This window comes from Pinus tabuliformis, chromosome 4_2 (genome assembly GCF_031772625.1).
Source record: "Pinus tabuliformis cultivar Carrire ecotype Pingquan chromosome 4_2, CPIR1, whole genome shotgun sequence".
In the NCBI taxonomy this organism is placed as follows: domain Eukaryota; kingdom Viridiplantae; phylum Streptophyta; class Pinopsida; order Pinales; family Pinaceae; genus Pinus; species Pinus tabuliformis.
The window spans coordinates 822,805,700-822,820,665 of NC_142304.1; the positions used below are offsets into that span (position 1 = coordinate 822,805,700).

At 36.6% G+C, this 14,966-nt stretch overlaps 1 protein-coding gene across 2 annotated transcripts in view; it reads left to right on the forward strand.

Moving 5' to 3' along the window:
- The first annotated feature begins 3,788 nt into the window (after positions 1-3,788).
- The window catches only part of LOC149172195 (putative prefoldin subunit 4), a 51,382-nt gene continuing 40,204 nt past the window's right edge, over positions 3,789-14,966 (forward strand). The window contains exons 1-3 of one of the 2 annotated variants that reach the window (XM_089424248.1): positions 3,789-3,934; positions 4,049-4,148; positions 4,322-4,432. In XM_089424248.1, the coding sequence (XP_089280374.1) occupies positions 4,140-4,148; positions 4,322-4,432 (120 nt within the window). In that variant the 5' untranslated portion in view covers positions 3,789-3,934; positions 4,049-4,139. Of the gene's footprint in view, positions 4,149-4,321; positions 4,433-14,966 lie in introns of both variants that reach the window. The other variant, XM_089424247.1, reaches the window with a different exon arrangement.

Genomic DNA, 14,966 nt, shown 5'->3' on the forward strand with positions numbered 1-14,966 from the left:
TTAGAACACCCCTCCAAGGATGCCCTTACTTTTATTGAATCATCATTGAACTGATTTCTCTTAAGAAAGGTAAAACATATGTCTTACTGGAGCTAATAAGCTTCTTGGCTTGCATGGTACTTACCAGTGAAATCTTTGACTCGCCTCTATGTGTGTTAATGATGAAGGATTTCCCATGCTTGATGAGGTGGTATTGGTTGGATCTTTGCATGAATATTTCATCCCTCATATACATGTAGGTACTCCCAAACATGACTCTACATACATCAAGCGATACTACGCCCAATTCCACTTCATCAATATAATCAACACTTACAACAAATTTTATCTTGCACTGTTTTGGTACCCTGATTTTTGCACCGTTATTTACCCATCTCAATGGATATGGGATAGGATGATCATGAACCTTCAATCCATGTTTGTTGACCATGTTTGCTACTATGAAATTAACTTGTGAACCCAAGTTGAGCAGAGCATCTTCCTTAGTCTTCTTGATTTGGATATTGATGTGGAAGCGTTTACTCATATTTTTTTTCTCCCTGGTGATGAAGGTTACTCAAATTCACCTCCTTTTGCACTATTATGCAAATAATATTCTCATCCTAGCTAAGCTACTTTCAACTTGATTGCTTGAATATGTGGTTAGAAGACTCTTTTTCTTTTCATCCTTTTTATGTTTCTTTGGGTTTATCTCTAGATGTAGTTACCAATTTCTTGTATTTATGGTTAGAAGGTTGTTTTTCTTTTCATCCTTTTTGTGTTTCTTTGAGTTTATCTCTAGATGTAGTTCTCAACACTTTTCCTTAGTATGACCATCAATGTTGTAATGGTTAGAATGGTTGTTAGGATCCTTCCATTAATGTGCAATGGTTATTGTCCTCTTATCCTTTCCCTCTTTCCACTTCTTTTTCCCCTCCTTGGAAGCTTCACGGTTCTCTTTTTTGCTTCAAACCACTTGATTTCCCTTTCTCTCGGCCTATGCTTTCCATATGATGTGCTTTTGCACATGCCTCATTCATGATCCTCAACTTGAAAAGCATGACTTCCTTTCATAAATGGATATGTAGACCCCCTAGATACTTAAGGAGTACATATGGGTTATAGGGAGAGATACTTACAATGATGGCCATAATTTTGAAATTAGTGGTGTGCTCCTATATACTCTACCCCTGCCTTTGCATGAAGTAGAGCAATTAGATCCATTGGTTATCTGCATACCCAATACGGTAGAAATGGGACTTAATGGAAGTTTTGAAGTCCTCCCACCTAGTTAATGGTGGATGACCTTCCAACCTAAGTGTTTTTGTATAGCTTTCCCACTAGGTTAGAGCATGGTCCTATAACTTCAAACTAGCAAATGATATGCCATGCTCTTCATCTATATGGTGAATGCTATAATAAACTTCTATTTATTGCAACCAATGATTTAGTTTTAATGCATCACTCTCACCTTGGTATGGCTTTATGGCCACCTCTTACTCCATCTTGAATAGGGATTATGAATGGTCGATGGCACTCAAACTTGGCTACTCTTTCTTGAGTTCTTTCCTTGGCTATTTTTAGGTGTCTTCCTAATATTGCGATTTCCCCTCCAATCCGACCCTTGAGTTAGAGTCTCCATCTTCTCTGATTTTAATCTTGCTTGCTAGAGACACCATAAGGAGGTTCATATTGTGACTAATGTCAACAACTTGCACTTTAGCTTCTCCAATCTCTCTTTTAATAGATCACGAGGGTTATTTTGAACAAACTCATTAGCCATGTCTCAAGTTTTGCAACATTATAATTAAATTGAGTCCAGAATCCCTACAAATTCCCACAAAATACACCAAAGAAACTTGCTCAGATACCAATATGATCTGTAAACTGTCCTAAATATTCCACTAGCATAGTTCATCACAATAGATCTTATGAAATTATTGAAATCTGTACTATGTTAGTTAATTTTCCCTTTATATTTCAAAATTTGTAATTAGCTATTTTTCTACTTAAATAAATAAAATAGCTAAAATGCAAGAAATAGAGAATACATAGAAATGCACACACACCATCCACAATAGACACAAGTTTTTCTCTCGAAAACCCTTATGGGACAAATCCTAGCTAGAAGGTGAGGTTGTCGTGCTCTCTTTTCTCTGGTATGGAAAATGTGTAAGTACAAAGAAATATATACTCTTTATGGAGTTACCTAAGACTCGTGGCCTATAAGGTTGTTACAAAATCTTGATCTCCTTAGTATTCCTCTCTAACTAGGGGGCAAGGTTTGACTCCATCAACCTTTAACCAAAGTTACAGGTTTGAACCTTCTAGAGTGTTCTTCACTATCCACACATTGTTAGCCTTATATGCATGAGTAACGAGAGTCAACGCGGCATCAACTTGTATCATGATGGTTACACAATATGCCAGCTTGCAAGAGACATTACTTTTGCACATGAACTTCATTTGATGCAATTCTTACATTGTTGGAAAGGTTTTAGAGTGAAGAATAATGATGGGGGTATTATATAAGCAAGAGTTGTTTGACCCCAAAAAACACTGTTTAATGCACTAAAAATGATTTGGAAGGTTTTAGATCCCAATTTTCCAAACTTGGACCTATTGGTAAAAATGACCTTGCAAGCTGATTCCTCCAAATTTTCCACGCTAAAAACATCAAGGTAGATGATAAATATTGTAATCATCCAATTTGGATTATGTCATAACCCAAACTTTGCCATCCCTTGCGAGGTTCCCTTCCAAGCTTCTCTTGGTGCAACCAACTAATGCGAGTTACCAAGGTCCATGGTGTGCTTAGTCTTAGCAAGGGCACTTGATATGTACATGGTGTGCCTTGCCATCGTGCAAGGGTGTGCAAAGCCAACCATTCTAGCCATTAACCTTTTGTGATGTCCATCGATGTAGGTTAATGACCGCCAAGATGCCCAAAGTCATTTAAGGCTAGCGCCTTACACTGCCTCAACACTATTCTTGGCCACCCCTCATTCACCAATGCTTGTCAAATTGACTTATTTGTAGACACTTCCCATGTCGAGGAGTCTAATATATTAGAAGATGAATGATTACAAAATTGAGTTCTTTGCAGTGGCAATGTCAAAGTAAGGACCCCAAAGGTCAAAGGCAAAGGACAAAGGTACAATGCTATCCATATTGATATCGAACTATATTTAATACAAGTCATGGGTGTCAAGTCTAATGCTGAGAAGCATCAACATGTTGATACTCCCCCACCCAACAGTGTCATACTTGTAAAACTAGCCAATAGTTTTTTTATACATAGTGGGAAAATCTATCATAACTTAGTTGTCAAACCAATAGTGGGGACAACCATAATTGGCTCCTATCTGTGAATGCAAATTGGCTCATCACCATTATTAAGGAAAACCACACCACCTGGAATTACATGCTAGTGTTCCATAAGGAGATGGGCTTTTACTCTTGTCAAATGCCTCAAATATTGAGTCGTTAACCTACTTTCTTATGTAAAAAAAAAATGAACTCTTAACCATATAAAAACATTTAAATGACATACTCCAAGCCCATAAAAACATTTAAATGACATACTCCAAGCCAATGAATAAAAACATACCACTAACCAATGATTAAAAACATAACTGATAAGAAAAACCATAAAAAATAAAATTAACATAAACCTCCACTAAAATAAACCATAACTTTAACCCCCGCTAAACCTTAGTAACCCATGAAAATCAAGTTCCCATTAGATGAATTACTACAACACATAGCTAAAACTATCCGTTCCAATCATACATTAACAAGAACTTCTTCCTAACATCATCAACTATAATCCTCTTATAAGCGTCTGAGAAATATGTGATATAGAAACTCGTCCAAACTCTACGCCTTTAGCGCTGGTGATTCCCGTTTGCCTTTTTTGGATATTTTTTTGCAACGCTCCGCCTTTCAAACGCTGGTGATTACCCTTTGCCTTTTCAGTATTTATTTTCCAACGCGACTTCCCCTCCGAGCAAGCTATTTCTAAATCTGGAATTGCTTGAAAGCACATTTTTCTGTGTGCAATATACAGGGATAAGTCTCAGAGCGAGGGCTCCTGTTCTTGGCTCTAGTATTTATCAGATTACTGGGTCTCCAGGAATACCCGACAGGCCAAAGGCAACATGCAACAGGTAAGATCAGGCCTAATTGTTGCTATTCTGGTTTCAACATATATAATTTATCTGTAAAGGTTTTTAAATTTGTTGTCAATAGTACACAAAGGGCTCGAATACGCAAGTGGGTATGTGTTTTTTTTTTTCTATATTGGGAATTTTTTGTAATCGTTTTTTATTTTTATTTTTAGGGTGGAGCAGGTGATACAGAGGTGACATGGGAGGATCAGCAAAATATCAATAAGTTTGGTAGGCTTAATAACAGGTTTCATGAGTTGGAGGATGAGATCAAGGCCAGAAAGGTACATTTTCCTCTGTATGAATACACGCACAATTGTATATTTATATTGACACACATAGTTAATATATATATACACATTTGTGTTTGTATGTATGTAATGTATGAATGTATGATACAACACGACTATAAAATTATTACAGTCAAATTTAAAGGTTATCAATTTCTTGATGCCGATGCTACACAAGGGTAGCGGCAATTGAGCACCTCTGGAGTCAGGGGTAGAACGACTCACCTCCATGTTCTGTTTCTTTTGCTTGTAATTTTTGCCCGAGCAGATTGCAATTCTAACGGAGTGACAACATTCCAGGAATAATCAATTTCTTGTTTGACAGAAACTTCTATCATAGAATTCCTGAATCTGGATGTATGGAAGTTCATAGTACGTACCAACCTGAAGTGAGGGAATCCATTGTAAACTGAGCTGGCTAGATCATTGTCCTTAGCTTCGAATGATCTGGTACATTTCCTGTTGATGAAAATGCCAATGTTGTGTTGTGCGTCGAAGAAACATGGCTCCTATTCTGGCTTGGTGTTGCTATTTGCATTTACAATATGCCAAACTTGTAGCAAAGTTATGTCCAAGGCTCATTCCATGGAGCTGAACCTGGCTATCGGCTATGACCGCAACTTGTCTTTGCCACTTATCTAATTCTCAGTTATGGGAATACAATAGATTATTATTTTTTGTTCGGGGAAAAACATCCTAGAACACTAGACCTAATAAATATATATTAATGAAATGAAGCAGAAAAACACCCCTTGTGAAATACATACACATTATACACTGACCTAAAAGCTGAAGTCAAGGATGGCTGCATGTTTACAGGTTTGCAACACAAGTATAGTGTCTGCTTTTAGTGATGATCCCTGGCATTTAGCATATATAATGGCTTGTTTACCTTTTGTTGTTGTTTTTTTTGATTTACATGGAAAAAGAAACATATTCAGAGACAGTGAATTACATTGTTCAGGTGCACAGTGCACTGTCCAACTAATATCTTCCTAAAAAATCATTTACGATGTTCAACAAAAAATAGCATGAGCTTTTTAGCTCATCACTAGTATTTAACCCTTGAGAGATAACTTTAGTATGAGTTTTATATCATAACTGAACATCCATAGTCCTTAAACATAGTACAAAAAAACTTTCAGCATATTAAAATAGCTGTCTATGCATCATTTCAAAAAAGAAAAGAAAAATGAATGCACTGTGGAAAGCATTCTTCAGATATGCTGAATAGTCACAGAAGTGACCCCGTCCTGTGTCACTGGTATCAACTGTCTCTCATCCAGTCTTTGACCTTCCTTCGATAGCAAGTCTGCAACTGTGTTTAATTCTCTGTGACACGACTATAAGAGATAATCTCAAACAGTGAACTAGCCAACTTTAAACTGTCATCCAAGGGCTGAGATTCACATTGTGTAGGAGAGAGTTCCCATTCATCCACTTAATTTTGAATCTCAAAATACTTGAGGTTTTGTGATGTTCCTATCAAGTGCACGTTTTAACAACAATTTTAGAGCCAATAATACATTGGTATTATACTATATTAGTAGCCACCGTGAGATCAGCTTTAACATTAATATAGTGAGCATCTGAGATATAGATCACTCCTTCAGCTCTTTCGTATTTCTGTTCTCTTTGGCATGCTCCATGCAAAAAACCCCAGCATACAGTCTGGTTGATTAAAAGCTCAGGAATCTGTCTTTGTGAATTAACTGTGTCCTCAGATAAACACCTCTGTGCCAAAGCTGAAACGTGCAATTGTAGCTGGAAAGGTAGATTAAATTTATCATAAAAAATGCTAGAATTCCCTCACCACCCAAACATCCCACAGAACCAAACATGGGATAGCCCTGAGTTCTTTTTTCTCAAACCAAGCTCTGAGGCAATCTTCAATTGTGTTACCAAACTTACCATTCCATTCATTCTCTATTCCTGTAATGTTTTCCACTTCTTTCCACATGCCCTGTGTATGTGCACACTGGATAGACAAATGAACATTAATTTCACCATCATTTCTGCATAACAAACAAATGCCTGGACCATGTTTTTTTCTCACTTGCATCTTGTTCCATATCAAGACTTGATTCATAAGTGTCAACCTAAGAAATATTCTAAATTTTTTGGAGCTTTTAGCCTCCAAAGGTGTGGAACCCTAATTGAGCAATTTAACCAGAGAAATTATTACAAAATGTAAAGCCCTAAATTTAATCATTCATACAGAACTGAAGCCCTAAAGTTAGGAAGCATCCAGACATTCTTAATTTTAGGAAAACATCAGCAAGTACTTCCCTGTAATTTCTTTTGCGGGTGTTCCTGAACTTATTGAAATTGAAATTTTGTTTGATGGTGTTTCTGGCAGTTGCTGCTCCCGCTTCCGTTGCTAAAATGACCAAAGTCTTCCAACCAAACTGGGCACAATCTCGGTACCCAGCTCCAAAGTACTTCACAATTGAAGCACTCTGCCCCCGTGCCCAAAAACCCAAGAACAATTAAGGCTTCAGTCTCTTTCCCTGTCTGTGGCTCTCTGCTGTAATTTTCCTCCTTCCTGCAAGGTCCTCTCCTCCCCTCTCAGTTGTACCCCTTTCCCTTTATATTTCTCCGAATCACTGTCTTTCTCCTCTTTTCTGTCTGTGTCTTTTGGCCTGGTTGCGTGGAGCTCCGCATGCTTATAGATTTGATTGAGTAGGTTCACACTTTTTAGAGGATAGGCTACGTAGGTTTTATTTGATTAGTTTACTTAATATTAATTTTATTTAAATATTTAATTAATTTAATTTACTTTATAAGTTTAATTAAAATTTATTATTTTATTTATTTAAACAAATATAGTTTGTAACTTAAATTATATTTTCATTTGATTAAGGATTTACCATATATCTGTATATAAGGGTGGTATACATAACAAGTACCCAACTTGATATATTCATTAAATTTTGGTAAGCTAGAAATTTACTTCAATAATTGATTTATTAACTTAAGCTTAGATATTTTCCAATATTAGTTGGTATGTATACTATTGCAATACATGCGGGTCATTCTGTTTGTAATTGTAGGTGGGTCATTACAAAAGGAGTTTCCATGACCAGCAAGTTTCTGTGGCGATTGTTTTAAACATTGCTTTATATCCCAATTTAGCTGTGTATTCTCCACCAACTTTGTTCCTGGCTAATCCCAAAGAATCAGGTTCATCCTTTAGTCTAATATGGCCCTTTTTAAGATAATCTAAATAGGCATTCCATTCATTTGATTGTTCATCTTCCAGTCCCAAGAAGTTGGCTAAGTGCCAACCGTGTTGCCTAATGTTAGTCGTGTCTACATTTGCAATTTGATGTAGCCTGAAGAGACCCTTTTGCTGAAGTATATCATTTTTATCTTTTGACATATGGAACCTGTCTCCACATTCCAAGATAACATCAGGATTCAGAACGCAGTCTTTTCCCAGGAGCCCACTTTCCAAGCTAGATAGTCACCAATGATATGAAGGGATCTTACCAAAGGTTTCCATTGATTAGACACATTCTTGATTGATTTCCTGGGATTCCTTATCCAATCTAAGATATAACCTGTAGCAATATATTTCTGTTCAACTGTCTCTCCAAAGCCCCTCTGGTCAATAGTTTCCAGAGATTTTTGGCAGCCAAGGAGAGACAAAAACAAATTGGACATTTTTAGACCCCAGTCCCCAAATTCTTCAGGCAATTCTATCCTATTCCATTTGACCAGTGGAATGTGGTTATTCTTGCATTTACCAGCCCTTCAAAAATTAAAACATGGCTTTCTTATTGCTTCTAAGACTTCTTTAGGTATAATATCTAATGAGTGCCAGAAGATGGGGATTGCCTGTAGGACAAATTTAAGCAATGTCAAACGTCCTCCCATTGACAGCCACCCGTTGCTTCAATGATTAATCCTGGCCTCAGTTCTTTACAACCAGTCCCTTTTTCATATCCATCAGGTTTTAATAAAAAGCCCAAATGCTTAAACCTTGTATTATAATTTAGAACTTTGAATGGAAATTTCAGTAATATTCTCTGTTCATCTCCAGCTTCCAAACTGTTGAAACTAAGGGATGATTTTGGAAAATTAATCTCCATTTCTGTTGCTTTTCCATGCAAGTCTAAAATTTCCTTCAACTTGCTGGATTCTTTAAAACTGCCGTTTAGAAACAAAAGGAAATCATTGACAAACAATGGATTTGGAAGAGAGCAGAGTCTTCATATTTTTACCCCTGTGATTACACCAATTCTTTTAGCTTCCAAGATTGCCCTACCAAGCCCCTCTGCAACCAAGAGAAAGAACAGTGGTGATAACAGGCACCCTTGATGCAGTCCTGTCGAAGGAGTAAAAAAACCTACAGCGGAACCATTAATCAACAGAGCAAAGCAAACTGAAGAAACACAACCTATTATCCATTGAACCACTAGGTAACTGAAAACTATGTGCAAGAGCAGAAGTCTTAAGTACAGCCAACTTGACCTATCATATGCCTTCGACAAATCAAGCTTTAAAACAATAGTTGCGTGATTTTTGGTCTTATTAGTGAATTAGATGAATCTCAACCATTGATCTCAAGTGATGTTGAGATCTAATCTCAACCATCAATCACTTTGGAGATTAGGGTTGTGGGTCCGGTCAATAACTCAAACTTATAAAAGGAAGGCAAGGCTAAGGGAGACGTCACACATCTTAAAGACAAGACACAGTGAGAGAGATCTCAATGGTTGGGTGGAGAAGGACATCCATTCAAGTGTGTAGGGTTCAAGGAAGAGTGCAAGGGGCAGCAAGGGAAGGATCCAGATCAGCCAACAGATTGAAGGAATGATCAAGGGTTTGATCAACTGGATTAATTCCAGGCTTATTGTTGTATTTGTATTTTCCTCAGAGGGCCATTATCCCAGGAAGATAGCCCTTGTATGCTGTAGATGATCATTTAATGAAACAACATAATTTTGAAGGGAAAAAATCTGTGTGCATGTGTGAGATTGGTGTTTAAATTTTGCTTCCACTATTATATTTGTTTAAGTGTTAAAATCCCAGTTGTCTTTTATTCAATAGACCTGCCTAGTAAATAAATGTTACTGCAAGGAATTTGCTAGGTAGTAATTGCCTAGATTGCTGGGTCAAAGAAAAATTAACATGGTATTAGAGCTTAGCCTCTGAGAAACCAGTCTCTAAATATGGCAAGGTCTATGTAATTGGGCCAACGATTGTAGAAGGCAACAAAGAAAACTGTACGATGATCATACAACATTGTATGACTGCAGATGTGGGTGCAGAGATTGTACATGCGGGAGAGGTAGAGCCGTATAGTGGTAGAGAGAAATAAGAAAAGAAATCTGCTTGAAAAGTGATGCAGGGTGTCAAGTGATAATAAAGTAAAAAATAAATGAAAATAAAAAGCAGTTGGCTGTAAAGGGTCAGCTGCCAAGTTTGTTAACTGTCAGGAGCCACATGTGGTAACAGTTCATAGGTCAGTAGGAGCAAGGGTTGTAATGTTCCCCATTAATTAATTGTCCAAGGGGGGATGAAATAGCCTATCCAACACTGTAGTCTATAGTTATTGATAAAGGGGGAATCTATTATCCAATGTTTTGGGGCAACATTGGGTAAATTTGGGGTAGCTGGGGCAAAAACCCAGAATTGGGGGCTAAATTCATAACCCTTCACATCAAAATAAGGAGAAGAGCCCCATAAGGAATATATAAATGAGAGAGAGATGGAAATCATTTTCTCATCATTGAATTGGATTGGAATATCTTTGTTTTCTTTGAGCTGTGGATTTGAGGGTTTTAAGACCCCTTCTCTTGACTAGTTTTGGTGGAGGTGATCCCACCCTAGCTAATCCTCTTCTCCATTTCTCAAAACTGTTTGACATAACTCTTCTAGAAACAGACTTTCGTGTATTCCACGGGCAAGCAAAGAAGGAGATTTTGTGGATGAATTGGAGGAGCTGTGATCAATCTGCGTTACCTTGGGTTTTTGAAGCTAACATCAAGAGCAGCGAAATTCTACCAGGATAGCGAGAGTCTTCTAGGGCAGCGGCTGAGGCTAGCTCTTCCTCCTGAAGCCATTCAGGACAGCGAGGGTATTCTTGGGCTGAGGCTGAGGCTATGGTAGCAAAGTTGTCTGTGGGTTAACCCTGGCAGCAGAATTTTCCAAGTCAAGATTGAGATCATCCCAGGGTAGCGGGTTGTGTATCCATGCACCGGTCGACCTATTTTTGTGGGCCGACAATCTGATTAAGGGGAAACAAGAACAGCAGAGGTCATGTTGTGCCCTTGTAGGTCAGCGACTTCCATCATTGAGCTACAGAGAGATGGACTTAGGGCAGCAAATCCCTCCCATTGCCATCCCAGGCGTCCCAAAGACTTCTGTTGGCAGCAATTCATCCAACAACAAGTGACAGCAAGGAGGCAATCAATTGATCGATTTCTGAAGCTGGTTATAAGGTCAGGCAGATCGATAGGCTAGTAGATTAGCTAGTAATCTAACAGTCATTTGTACTTCAATTGCTGTGTGAATATTGAAGGATTGTGGGACAAATCCCATATGGATGAAGACCTGGTTTATGTTCATAAATTGTGAATGGTTTGCAATGAAATCTCTGGTATATTACTGCTCCTAATTGTCCAGTGCTACAGCTAGGGAATAAACCTGTGAGAATTATTAACTGGTGTATTCTATTGATAATGCTTATTTGTTCATCATTGCATTTTAATTGTCATTAGGAAAATAATACTGTAATTTTGGTGCAATATTCCCTCGTGTCCTTAAACCATAAGGGCAAAATTCCCTAGGGACATTACAATTGTGCTACGGGGATAGGAAAGAAGGCAGCTCGACATAGTTGCCGTCAGTTGGTAAGATAGCCATTGGTTGTCAGACACAGCAGTGTACGAGACAGGAAGGATAGGTGGCAGCAGTTTGTCGAAATGGGTCCTCTTAAGAGTCTTTTCTTGCTATTGAGGAGTACCTAAAACAGGGCGTTAAGAAGACTCATTTTCTTTGGGAGTTGTTGTTGAGGAACCTCTTGTTTTGGTTCCCAGTTTTTATAATTCTGGCTTCTTTAAGTGTCCATAAGGAGCTGATCCCTATACTATTATTTTAGAATGAATAATTTGGTGTAGATCATAAAACCAAGATTCTCCCTGTGCTAGATTTAAATTCTTTAGCATCTTATCCACTTCCTGTAGGGTTGATCTTGCATTGACGATGAAAGGTCCAACTTCATTTTTCAATTTGAAGGTGGTCTGCTGCTTTGAAACAAAATGTATTTGGTCGGATTCTACTATTCTAGCCTTTGTCTGATGCTATGTCACAAGGTTTGGCGAACCTGAAGCTTCAGGTTCGAAATTCGGCGAACTTGAAAAAAAAATTTGAAGTTCGTTCAGGTTCGCCGAACCTGAAATTCGAACCCGAACTTCATCGAACCTAATCGAACCTCAACGAACCTAATCGAACCTCAACGAACCTCAATGCGAAATAATTCAATTCGAACCTCTTCCCGCCAAATAATTCTTTATAAACGATGGTTTTGGCACACACTGTCGGTCCAGCACCGAGGGTTATACTGTGGCCAACCGTGATCCGAAGAGAGCGCATAAAGACGACAGACGAACACTGCAAAGCAGAATTGGGCAAATCTCATAATGGACACCCATGATCCCATATGAAAGAGGGTCGAGGGAGTTTCGAGTTTCATTGAGCCTTTGTTGAAAATCCAACAAAGGGGCCACAAAGTTAATAAATCAAGCTTCATCATTCTATTATGAGCCACCCTAAAACTTAAGCCTTACTCCATTTACACATTTGATTAAACGACTTTGGCATGATATTTTTCAAAATTTCCGACGGTGTTAAGGACCTAATGGTGTTGAGGGAATTCTAATTTATTATCCATTGCACCATAGGTTATAAATGAAAGAAAGAGTAGAAAAAAAAATATGCAGTTTTATTTATGTAGTTTTAGAAGAAATTTGAAATTTAAATTTACAAAATTAAATTATATCATGAGTTATAATTGTATGATAGGTTTATTGTTAAAATAATTATTTCTCTAGAATTAAATTTTACTTTAAAATTAAATTAGCTTTATTTATGAGTTTTTGAAAATAAAAAATTAAACTTTACTTCCTAACTAAATTTTGTTTATTTAAAAGTTTTTGGAAAGTATTTGAAAATAAAGAATTTAAATATAAAGTGAATATGAATATTTAAAATTGTAATTAAATATAATTTAATGTTTATAAAGATTTAAAATTAAATTAATAATTATTTTTATATTAAAAAACATATTCCTAATAATTATAAAATTGTATTATTCCATTAATATTTATAAAACTCATTAAGATAAAACTTTAAATATATAAAAAATTAAAATATTTAAAATTATATAATAAAATAAAAAAAATATTAAATATCATAATAACTTTAAACGTAAAATTTAAATAGTAAATAAATTAAATTTATCTCTATCTAAAATTGTGACTTAGTCATTATAATGTACTTATTCACTATAATGTAAAGGTATATATATTTTTTAATAGTTAAATTATTTTTATGAATGTTAAAATAATATGTTTTATAATTATAATAATTTATACTATATTCTATAATTACATTATTCATGTATGTTTACTAATAAGAATTTGTATTCATGTGTTTATGGATTGATTTTGAATTTTCTATTATTTTGTCATATATAGATATATATATATTGAAAAATATGTATAGTCGAACCTAATGCCGAACCTCATTCGAACCTGATCGGAAAATTCGAATTCGAATCGAACTTAATCGTTGTCGAACTCGAATTCGAACTCGAACCGTGTGACATAGGTCTGATGTACTCCACGGCAAAGATTCTCATAGTGAGAAAAACAGGTAACTGATATGGAGGAGACTCACATCCATAAATTTCGATTTCAGTATAGTTTTCAAACACAAACCAGTCGCCAACCCTGGAATTTGGAATCAATTGAAGACCTTTTTCATCTTTGGGAATATTCTAGGGGGAGACTCTTTATAAGTGATAGCATACAATAGACATGAATTTATTGACAAATTCAGAAAAACCTACATTTTGGGGTTATTTCCTAACAAGAGAAGTCTAATGGATGATAGAAGAAGGGTTTCCAACCACATCTTGTAGATTTAGGTTAAGACTGGCACATTTAACTTGAAAATATAGAAACAGATAAACTAAATCGGATTGAAACCTAAAATACCCGGTGATACTGAATTGGATCAAGTGAAGGTTTATTGACACTATCAAATACCTACTATAATCAAGTCTTATCAAAGGTCCATTATTGGGACAAAGTGCCAACCTGAAACCTAGAATTGTCTTATCAACCACGTGGTTATTATCATATCCTAATAAAGAACACATCATAGTAATGATTTGTCTTGAAATTTCAGGGAAGACACTGGTATTTTAGGTTGGTGGATTTTCAGGAACATCAAAACCAGGGGCAGGGAAGGATTGAATCAAAGTATTCTTGTTCTCAATAGACAATTCTTGATATGATGTTATTAATTTTTCTTCTTACAGTGGTTTAGTATCATATGGCACGACTAGCTTAAGCATTTCGAAGGTGGAGTTAGGGTTTATTTGAAAAAAAAGTTACAACATTCTGTGAAATAACAACTTGCTTGCTAGGTACGTAGTTTTGGGAACACCACATGATAAATTCAGGAAATGGGAATGTCTGTGGGATGATAAATTTAGCCAAGTTTGACTCTTAACCATGGAAAAAATCTCGCAGGTTATTAAAGCGGGTGTAAGCTTGCTTATGGGGGTCATAAAGGTTGAATTCAGAAATTACAGTCTTGTAGACATCACTGTCTTTGTCTACGAGACTCCTTTCCTCAGGAGTTGGTGTGCAGTGAGTTCCAATGGTTGCAGAGCTTGATTTCTTCATTTTCCTTATAAAAATGAGACAAGGACAGATAGAACAAATACCCAGAGTCAAGCAATGGACAATTTGTACTGGAATGTTAACTTGGCGCCCAAAATCAATCCTCTTTTCTTTTGGAAAATAAAAAAGTGGACACATAAAACAGTTTCATACATACACGTAATTTCTCCTTCAAAATCAGCGTTTCATTCTTTATTGAAATCTTACAAGGTAACCTCCAGAGTCTGCTTAATGCCTGCAGCTACACAGTTATCAAAATCACCTCAAATTGAGCTAGACGGCCTGTACAGAGAGTACAGTATGCGCTAAAGGGAGGACAACAGTTGTATGGCCTTTACCACTGCTGTACTGTAGCTGCATGGATCTGTACAATTGTATGAGCATGCTGTATGGATCCCTACAACTGTACAGATCTTCTTTATGGCTTCCTGTTTACTTTACTGAAAAGCTGCAAGTCAATCCTCTTCCTGTTGTGTGATATTTTCTTTCCTCTGGTTGCTCAACCTGCATAATTGTTCAACTGTGTTGTGTTCTCTCTATCTTGTCTTATTTATGCTTTAGGATTTTTTGAAACCCAAATCTGCCAAAACCCTAACCTCCAAAATCAA